This window comes from Polyodon spathula, chromosome 46, assembly GCF_017654505.1.
Source record: "Polyodon spathula isolate WHYD16114869_AA chromosome 46, ASM1765450v1, whole genome shotgun sequence".
Taxonomy (NCBI): domain Eukaryota; kingdom Metazoa; phylum Chordata; class Actinopteri; order Acipenseriformes; family Polyodontidae; genus Polyodon; species Polyodon spathula.
Window position 1 is genome coordinate 962505 of NC_054579.1, and position 10604 is coordinate 973108.

General features: G+C 44.2%; 2 protein-coding genes across 3 annotated transcripts in view; one reads left to right on the forward strand and one right to left on the reverse strand.

Moving 5' to 3' along the window:
• Nucleotides 1–10604, reverse strand: part of LOC121306077 (histone acetyltransferase p300-like) — a 456244-nt gene that overhangs the window by 327958 nt on the left and 117682 nt on the right.
• On the forward strand, nt 819–10411 carry zgc:92360 (uncharacterized protein LOC436988 homolog). 2 transcript variants are annotated; one of them, XM_041237881.1, is made up of 12 exons: nt 819–960; nt 1068–1183; nt 3804–3934; nt 4209–4300; nt 4733–4818; nt 5799–5911; nt 6194–6340; nt 6636–6719; nt 7034–7096; nt 8343–8414; nt 8957–9188; nt 9464–10411. In XM_041237881.1, the coding sequence occupies exons 2-12, from the start codon at nt 1090–1092 to the stop codon at nt 9490–9492; spliced, it is 1143 nt and encodes a 380-aa protein (XP_041093815.1). In that variant the 5' UTR covers nt 819–960; nt 1068–1089; the 3' UTR covers nt 9493–10411. The 2 variants fall into 2 exon arrangements, with proteins under 2 accessions (XP_041093815.1, XP_041093816.1); XM_041237882.1 differs by lacking the exons at nt 819–960; nt 6636–6719 and having other exon boundaries at nt 1010–1183.

Genomic DNA, 10604 nt, shown 5'->3' on the forward strand with positions numbered 1-10604 from the left:
TCACCTGCTATAGCACTGTCAGTAGCACAGCATGGGGCTGATTCACCTGCTATAGCACTGTCAATAGCACATAAATAAATAAATAATAATAATAATAATAATAATAATAATAATAATAATAATAATAATCTCTGGCTGTTTCTTTCCCTCCCAGGTTGACCTGAGCCGCTGTGTATTGTGATGTCACGAACCTACACTGCCATCTTGTGGCCATCCGAGAAACTACATGTTTGCCCCCGCATTAACACAAGACAGCAAATTGAATATTATTTAACACTATAAACACTGAAAACAAACTCCTAATCATATATATATGGACACATTATTGAAGACGCAAATGTGTCTTAAACTGTTTTTTTTTCCCATGAAGTGGTTACGCAATATAACCTGTCTGCATATTTTAAAAAAAAACAAAAACAAATTCTAAACTCTGTTCAGAATGCAGTAAACTAACACAGACACCAAGAAGAAGGGATTCTATATTATACTGCAGCGTCAAACTGAACAGCATTGTGGGGCTCTGTCTGTCTGTCTGTCTGTGTCTCTCCTCCCTCTCTCTGTCTGTCTGTGTCTCTCCTCCCACTCTCTGTCTGTCTGTCTGTCTGTGTGTGTGGGTCTGTCTCTCTCCTCCCCTCTGTCTGTCTGCAGCTTCAATGACACTAAACTCTGGGAGAATGTAGTTAATTAAGATCAATAATGACTCGTTTTTTTTTTTTTTTTAATGTGCCATAAAATAGCAAAACCAAACGCGTGTCCCAGAGGGGCGATCCCAACTGTACCCTCCCCCCCCCCGCCCCCAGTCTCTGAAGAGGCATTAATGAGTGCACACTTGTGAGCTATGCGGAAAAACAAGTCGAGACAATAACTCCACACAACTTCCTATTGCAAAAAAATATTCCACACACCCACGGGAGCCGAGAACCGCACAGCCTGGCAGCTCCTTCTCTTTGCAGAATTAGGGTTTGTTTTTTTTAAGGCGTTTTTATTATTATTATTATTATTATTATTATTGTTGTTTGTTTGTTTATTTATTTATTTCTTTATTCATCTGTATTAATATAAATTAGCTGCTTTTGTTTTATTGGTCAAATGATGAGCGTTAATAACGAAAGGGCCGTGAGCGTCCTTAAACAGATCCGACAAAAACCCGGCAACGGAGTTTGCGCGGACTGCAAAGAGACAGGTAAGAGAACAGAGTTATTTTAATAAATATATATATATGTTTGTTTGTTTGTTTTGACTGCCGTGCTGTATTTATGCGGGTGTTATTTTAGCTGTCAAGAATGTATTTTCTATTTTTTTTTTTTGACGCTTTACAGAGCGTTCCTGTGCGTTTTCAATGGCAAAGCAGTACACTTTGAGAAGGGGGCTGGTTCATTATCTTCACTGTGCTTTGAGAAGGGGGCTGGTTCATTATCTTCACTGTGCTTTGAGAAGGGGGCTGGTTCATTATCTTCACTGTGCTTTGAGAAGGGGGCTGGTTCATTATCTTCACTGTGCTTTGAGAAGGGGGCTGGTTCATTATCTTCACTGTGCTTTGAGAAGGGGGCTGGTTCATTATCTTCACTGTGCTTTGAGAAGGGGGCTGGTTCATTATCTTCACTGTGCTTTGAGAAGGGGGCTGGTTCATTATCTTCACTGTGCTTTGAGAAGGGGGCTGGTTCATTCTCTTCACTGTGCTTTGAGAAGGGGGCTGGTTCATTCTCTTCACTGTGCTTTGAGAAGGGGGCTGGGTCATTCTCTTCACTGTGCTTTGAGAAGGGGGCTGGTTCATTCTCTTCACTGTGCTTTGAGAAGGGGGCTGGTTCATTATCTTCACTGTGCTTTGAGAAGGGGGCTGGTTCATTATCTTCACTGTGCTTTGAGAAGGGGGCTGGTTCATTATCTTCACTGTGCTTTGAGAAGGGGGCTGGTTCATTATCTTCACTGTGCTTTGAGAAGGGGGCTGGTTCATTATCTTCACTGTGCTTTGAGAAGGGGGCTGGTTCATTCTCTTCACTGTGCTTTGAGAAGGGGGCTGGTTCATTCTCTTCACTGTGCTTTGAGAAGGGGGCTGGTTCATTCTCTTCACTGTGCTTTGAGAAGGGGGCTGGTTCATTCTCTTCACTGTGCTTTGAGAAGGGGGCTGGTTCATTCTCTTCACTGTGCTTTGAGAAGGGGGCTGGTTCATTCTCTTCACTGTGCTTTGAGAAGGGGGCTGGTTCATTATCTTCACTGTGCTTTGAGAAGGGGGCTGGTTCATTATCTTCACTGTGCTTTGAGAAGGGGGCTGGTTCATTATCTTCACTGTGCTTTGAGAAGGGGGCTGGTTCATTATCTTCACTGTGCTTTGAGAAGGGGGCTGGGTCATTCTCTTCACTGTGCTTTGAGAAGGGGGCTGGTTCATTCTCTTCACTGTGCTTTGAGAAGGGGGCTGGTTCATTCTCTTCACTGTGCTTTGAGAAGGGCGCTGGTTCATTCTCTTCACTGTGCTTTGAGAAGGGGGCTGGTTCATTAACTTCACTTTCTCTCAGGGGGGTGAGGGAGGGAGGGGTTCAGTCTCTCATTCTTGCCTTTCCCCTCCTGCTGGGGGCTGAAGGGGAACAGAATGTGTTTGGAAATCCTTTTAAGAATTGTTAGAGAATGCCATGTCACGTTTTTGTCAGTGTAAGTGAGAAAGAACGAGGAGGTAGCGGTGCATTTTCATAACAGAATGAGAATTGTTTTTCCAAGAAAACAATAAGCATTGTTTGAGATCTAAAGTAGAATTACATTGGAACTGCAGTTTGAGATCACTAGACTAGACTGTATTGAATTACATTGGAACTGCAGTTTGAGATCACTAGACTAGACTGTATTGAATTACATTGGAACTGCAGTTTGAGATCACTAGACTAGACTGTATTGAATTACATTGGAACTGCAGTTTGAGATCACTAGACTAGACTGTATTGAATTACATTGTAACTGCAGTTTGAGATCACTAGACTAGACTGTATTGAATTACATTGTAACTGCAGTTTGAGATCACTAGACTAGACTGTATTGAATTACATTGTAACTGCAGTTTGAGATCACTAGACTAGACTGTATTGAATTACATTGTAACTGCAGTTTGAGATCACTAGACTAGACTGTATTGAATTACATTGGAACTGCAGTTTGAGATCACTAGACTAGACTGTATTGAATTACATTGGAACTGCAGTTTGAGATCACTAGACTAGACTGTATTGAATTACATTGGAACTGCAGTTTGAGATCACTAGACTAGACTGTATTGAATTGCATTGGAACTGCAGTTTGAGATCACTAGACTAGACTGGATTGAATTACACTGGAACTGCAGTTTGAGATCACTAGACCAGTCATTCTAATACTCGCTCTATCTGAAGCAGTTGCAGTCGTTGGAATGCGTTTTAGATTAATCTTTGACTTTTAGTACCAATAAATGCTTGTAATAAAAGCCATTATCATAAACGTTATCAGCTGCTTCTAGAAGCATTGTAAAGCACAGAGAGGTCTGCTAAAGCATAGGGAAGCATTGTAAAGCACAGAGAGGTCTGGTAAAGCACAGGGAAGCATTGTAAAGCACCGAGAGGTCTGGTAAAGCACAGGGAAGCATTGTAAAGCACCGAGAGGTCTGGTAAAGCACAGGGAAGCATTGTAAAGCACCGAGAGGTCTGGTAAAGCACAGGGAAGCATTGTGAATCACAGAGAGGTCTGGTAAAGCATAGGGAAGCATTGTAAAGCACAGAGAGGTTCTGTTATAAAAAATCAAGTTAAACCAAAACACTTTCCTGAATGTTTTCCCCGATTCCCAGATCCGTCATGGGCTTCGTGTTCCTTGGGAATTTTCATCTGTCTCACCTGCTCGGGAATCCATCGGAATATTCCCAAACTAAGCAAAGTGAAATCGTTAACCCTCGCACGATGGGAGGACTCTGAAATCGAGGTAAAACTTTAATCTGGTCACACTAGTTGTGATAAGAGGTGAGAGAATGGATTTTAAAGATGGTCAGCGCTCCTTTAAAGGGAGGGGCTGGCGATACTGTTAATAAAGCTAATACAGCACTACAGCGGCCCCTACTGACCAGGAGGAATTAAACAGGCACCTGCAGGACTGTCCTTTGTCCACCAGGGGGCAGTAGCTCACATCCACTGCGTGGAAAGAGACGACCAGATAGCGACAGTAACCTGTTTTTATTTTTGTGGTTGTGTTTTTTAAGTTCATGGCTGAAAATGGCAATACTGCAGTCTGTGCGAAATACGAAGCTGAGGTTCCAGTGTATTACTACAGACCGACGCAAAGGGACTGCCAGTAAGTAAAAAAAAAAAAAAAATTGATTGAGCTGTTTTTCAGTTTGTCATCGTCTGGATGAGGAATTCCCAATTGTCTCATGTCTTGGTGCTGCTCAGTATGACTTTGCAAGTCCGTCTGGGTTGTCATATTCTGGGCAGGTGTTACCTCACTAGCACAGCAGTGACATCTAGTGGTAGGAATCGGGAACTGCAGTTTTTGTACTTCAGCAGCATGGCAGTGACATCTAGTGGTAAAATGTGGGAGCTGCAGTTTTTTTTTTTTCAAGTCTTCCTTCAATCATTTGTGGCAAACAGAGACAAACACACACGCACACAGACACTGATATACAAGCACCCAGACACAGAACACAAACTGACACACACACGGAATAAAGATTTTTAAAAATGTCGTTTGAAGGTCCAGCTGTTGAGCGGCATGTCTTCATTGCAGGATTGTGAAAGAGCAGTGGATTCGAGCGAAGTACGAGCGAGAGGAGTTCATTGCAGGAGGAGGGAAGAGCCTGCCCTACGAGAAAGGTGGGGGAGAGAGAGAGAGAGAGAGAGAGAGAGAGAGAGAGGAAAGAAACTACATTTTAAAAGACGTATCGTTTGTCTGTTTCAGCCCAGCTCATTGTAGTTAAAGAACTACAGCTCCCAGCATACCTCGCCGTTGCCTCGGGTGCAGAGGCATGCTGGGAGCTGCAGTCCTAGCCAGGGCTGTACCAATCCACAATACAATATACAATAACTACAACTCCTCCATTCTATTCAAATTAGATGACAGCCTTTACAACTAGCCACGCCCAGTCTCTCTGTATAGAAATGAAGAGTCACACAGTGTCGCCCAGTCCAGGCTTTACTGCTATCAGCTTGATCAGCCCCCAATGTGTCTAGGGAACAAGCTCAGGTGTGTCTTATTATTAAACTCCTAGTGAAAGCAGGACTGGATCAGACTGCTGTGCAGCGGGAGTCTGATTCCCAGCCCTGTAGATAGACTTTGGTTGAAGGAGGTTTGTAGCTGGTTTTATAGTGGAGAGAGCTGCAGTATATTGATGGCAGAAGTGGGATATTTAGACAGAGATCAGGGCTGGGAATCAGACTCCTATTGCACAGCAGTGTGATCCAGTCCTGGTTTCACTGCTACCAGCTTGTTCAGCCCCCAGTGTGTCTAGGTAACAAGCTCAGGTGTGTCTTATTATTAAACTCCTTGTGAAAGCAGGACTGGATCACACTGCTGTGCAGCGGGAGTCTGATTATTAAACTCCTAGTGAAAGCAGGACTGGATCACACTGCTGTGCAGCGGGAGTCTGATTATTAAACTCCTAGTGAAAGCAGGACTGGATCACACTGCTATGCAGCGGGAGTCTGATTCCCCTGCCTGAATATTGATCTACTGATTTTATTTCAAGTACATGCCTTACACAAGTATGCTGGCGTGGTGGTAAAGGATGCAGGGTGAAGTTGAACTGGTATCCCTGTTCACTGAGTGTGCCGCTGCGTGTCTCCCTGTATGCCAGGCTCCAGAGAGGGGCTGCTGTGGAAGAGAGGACGGGATAACGGACAGTTCCTGCACAGGAAGTTCGTTCTGTCCGAGAGAGACGGGACCCTGAGATACTTCCACAGACTCGATGTGAGCACAGCACTGATAACTATACAGAGAAACTGCACCTCCGCCTCTATCAATAATACTCATCATCATAATAATAAGTCATAGTGATAACAATGATAATGCTAGTGATATTGATGATAATTATTATAACAATGGTCATGATAATAGTGATATTGATGATGATTATTATTATAATGATGATGATAATATTGCTACAGGGTGATTCATATTGAAATCCACGTTGTCGTTTTGCTTTGGTCTCAATTCTGCGTCAATGAAAGCTCCTCCCATTCTGTACTGCAGGCCAAGGAGCCCAAAGCCATCATCAAAGTGGACTCCCTGAACGCCACCTTCCAGCCGAGCAAGATCGGGAACCCCAACGGACTGCAGCTGAGTTACCTGAAGGATTACAGCACGAGAAACATTTTCATCTACCACGAGAACAGCAAGGTGTGCCTCCCACACAGCATGGGACTGACACAGCATGGGACTCACACACCCAGCACTGATACAGCATGGGACTGACACACCCAGCACTGATACAGCATGGGACTGACACACCCAGCACTGATACAGCATGGGACTGACACACCCAGCACTGATACAGCATGGGACTGACACACCCAGCACTGATAGAGCATGGGACTGACACACCCAGCACTGATACAGCATGGGACTGATACAGCATGGGACTGACACACCTGCTGTAGCACTGTCAATAGCAAAGTATATTTTTTCTCTCCAGGAGATCGTTGACTGGTTCAATTCTATCAGGTCTCTTCAGCTCCGTTACTTACAGGTTGCCTTTCCTGGCGCGAGTGATTTAGAAGTAAGTGTATCCTTTCCATTCTCTCACCTCTTATTAGCTTTATTAACAGCATCACTGACCCCTCCCTTTACAGGAGCGCTGACCATCTTTAAAATCCATTCTCTCACCTCTTATTAGCTTTATTAACAGGATCACTGACCCCTCCCTTTAAAGGAGCGCTGACCATCTTTAAAATCCATTCTCTCACCTCTTATTAGCTTTATTAACAGGATCACTGACCCCTCCCTTTAAAGGAGCGCTGACCATCTTTAAAATCCATTCTTTCACCTCTTATTAGCTTTATTAACAGGATATTTTCTTTATTTATCGTTCAGTTGATTCCGAAACTGACCAGGAGCTTCCTCAAAGAAGGCTACATGGAGAAAACTGGACCGCGGGTAAAATGATTGAGCTCAGCTTTTAAAATCTACTTTTATTTTGCAGAGTTTTTTTTAATCAGCAATTTATATTTTCATGTATTTTACATTCATTAAAATCAGTTTTGAATAGACGGCTCTCTCTGTGTATAGCAGTAGACGGCTCTCTCTCTCTATAGCAGTGTAGCATGTAGACTGCTCTCTCTCTCTCTGTGTGTAGCAGTAGACGGCTCTCTCTCTCTCTGTGTGTAGCAGTAGACGTCTCTCTCTCTCTGTGTGTAGCAGTAGACGTCTCTCTCTCTCTCTGTGTGTAGCAGTAGACGTCTCTCTCTCTCTCTCTGTATAGCAGTAGACGGCTCTCTCTCTCTCTCTGTGTATAGCAGTAGACGGCTCTCTCTCTCTCTCTGTGTATAGCAGTAGACGGCTCTCTCTCTCTCTGTGTGTAGCAGTAGACGGCTCTCTCTCTCTCTCTGTGTGTAGCAGTAGACGGCTCTCTCTCTCTCTCTGTGTGTAGCAGTAGACGGCTCTCTCTCTCTCTGTGTGTAGCAGTAGACGCTCTCTCTCTCTCTCTGTGTATAGCAGTAGACGCAGTCTCTCTCTCTCTCTGTGTATAGCAGTAGACGGTCTCTCTCTCTCTCTGTGTATAGCAGTAGACGTCTCTCTCTCTCTCTGTGTATAGCAGTAGACGGCTCTCTCTCTCTCTGTGTATAGCAGTAGACGGCTCTCTCTCTCTCTCTGTGTATAGCAGTAGACGTATAGCTCTCTCTCTCTCTCTGTATAGCAGTAGACGGTCTCTCTCTCTCTCTGTGTATAGCAGTAGACGTCTCTCTCTCTCTCTGTGTGTAGCAGTAGACGGCTCTCTCTCTCTCTCTGTGTATAGCAGTAGACGGCTCTCTCTCTCTCTCTGTGTGTAGCAGTAGACGGCTCTCTCTCTCTCTCTGTGTGTAGCAGTAGACGGCTCTCTCTCTCTCTCTGTGTATAGCAGTAGACGGCTCTCTCTCTCTCTGTGTATAGCAGTAGACGTCTCTCTCTCTCTCTCTGTGTATAGCAGTAGACGGCTCTCTCTCTCTCTGTGTATAGCAGTAGACGGCTCTCTCTCTCTCTCTGTGTATAGCAGTAGACGGCTCTCTCTCTCTCTGTGTATAGCAGTAGACGGCTCTCTCTCTCTCTCTGTGTGTAGCAGTAGACGGCTCTCTCTCTCTCTCTGTGTGTAGCAGTAGACGGCTCTCTGTCACTCATTGTAACTGTCGTTTGTGTTCCCTCTCAGCACACAGAAGAGTTTAAGAAGCGCTGGTTTTCGCTGGATCACAGGCGCCTCATGTATTTCAAGGACCCCTTGGTAAGCAGCTGGGCTCGGAGTCCTCACCGGCAGACTGTGCCTCGCCTCAGAGAGCCGGCCCCATCAGCCTTCGCTTCATTTTTTTTGTTCTTTTTTTGTTCATTCGTTCCTTTTTTGCTCCTTCCTTTCAGTCTTTCTTTCTTTCGCTCTCATTCTTTCTCTTTTTTCTTTCTCCTTTCTTTCTCTCTCCTTTGGTTGAAGGAGGTTTGTAGCTTATTTTATAGTGGAGAGAGCTGCAGTATATTGGTGGTAGCTGTGGGATATTTAGACAGAGAGATCAGGGCTGGGAATCGGACTCCTATTGAACAACAGTGTGATCCATTCCAGGTTTCACTGCTACCAGCTTGATCAGCCCCCAGTGTGTCTTATTATTAAACTCCTAGTGAAACCAGGACTGGATCACACTGCTGTGCAATAGGAGTCTGATTCCCAGTCCTGTTCTATGCAGATTCTCTCTTGTGATACCTAATGTGAAGCCTTTTAACAATATCAGGTAGAATTAGAAATTATATCATCTGAAATATTTCTGTCTCTTTCTCCAGGATGCCTTTGCGAAGGGAGAGGTTTTCATTGGTCACCGGGACATGGGCTACAGCGTGAAGGCGGGACTTCCTGCCGGGACCCACTGCAGCGGCGCCTGGCAACACGGGATCACCATAGTAACGCCGGAACGCAGTTTCCTGCTTACCTGCGAGACCGAGAGAGACCAGCAGGACTGGATCGGCCACTTCGAGAGCCTGCTGCAGCGCACCATGTCACCACAAGAGTACGCCAGTGAGTCACAAGCCATTACACGCTCCACAAGGAGGCGTTCTTAATGAAACTTCAGTGTCTTCAGTGTGAATTCAGTGGCAAACGTTTCCACTAGAAGTCTTTCTCAATGCAGTCAAAAAGCAACTAAAATATGAAGCTACAATTTACTCAATATTAAAACAGCAAAATATCTGCTATTTGCTAGTGCCTGAGAGAAGATCCACACTTCATTCAGAATGTTTCAAAAACAGAACTGACTTTATTTTATTTTTTATTTTTCTTTGTTATTTTTGCAGTGGAGGCTCTCTTCAAACACAAGCCCTGATCGCTGTCGGAAACCAAGCGACCTTTCACCTCCGCGTGACAACTTCCTTCCTGCGTTTTTGAGCTCTGACGACTTCCTGTGTGTTGGACTGTGTTGTCGTGTTTTTTTTTTTTTTTTTTTTTTTAATGTCCTTGTTGTTGGGGGGGGCTGTTAAAGGTGTCGCACCTGAGGTTTTCTTTTAAACGCCCATTTCCTGGCGTTGGGTTTTTGTGCCTTTTTCACTGCTGCCTGTGTCATCATGTAGTTTTGAATGTTTCATTTTCTAGAAATGTACTTTTCCGAATGTGCTACACTAGTGCTTCCGAAACCCGTCGTTTTGTTTGACGTCTTGTCCGAAGGACGGTGCACAAGGAGGTGAAGTGACTTTCTCAGGGTCACACACACACACACACACACACACACAGCGAGTCGGAGGCTCAGCCGGGATTTGAACCCTCCTGGTATCAAGACCCCCTTTCTCTCCATTTTATCAGCTGTTAAACAGATGCAGATTTCACCTTTAACTGTAAAATTTGATAAACAACTTGCAAATCTGCAACTTTATCTTTTAGAAACAATTAAAAAGATCTAATTAAGACACTTCTCAGTTGGATTCAGGGTCTGGTTCAGTGATTTGAGAGCTTGGTTGGAATTGAAACCAGCCGGCACAGCACAGGGGGCCTCGGGACCGGGGGTGGGAAGCTCTGTTTTACACTATGGAACCTGCACTCTTACACGGCATGCACTAATTATAGTCCCTGTGTGTGTGTGTGTTGCTCATGCAGGGTGATTATTTTCCGTTCTGTGTCTGAAGCCTCACTTATTAGTTTAAATCCTTTTTTTTTTTGTAATTATTAACTGTAATTGTTTTAAACTTGCTAACATCAAGTGTGTTATGAACGGGGGAAATTATATAAATAAATCACGGATTGTATTAAGACTTGAATTCTTTTCAAATGTATTACATTATCTAAAACACAGAGAGGTCTGGTAAAGCACAGGGAAGCATTGTAAAGCACAGAGAGGTCTGGTAAAGCATAGGGAAGCATTGTAAAGCACAGAGAGGTCTGGTAAAGGCTGGTAAAGCATAGGGAAGCATTGTAAAGCACAGAGAGGTCTGGTAAAGCATAGGG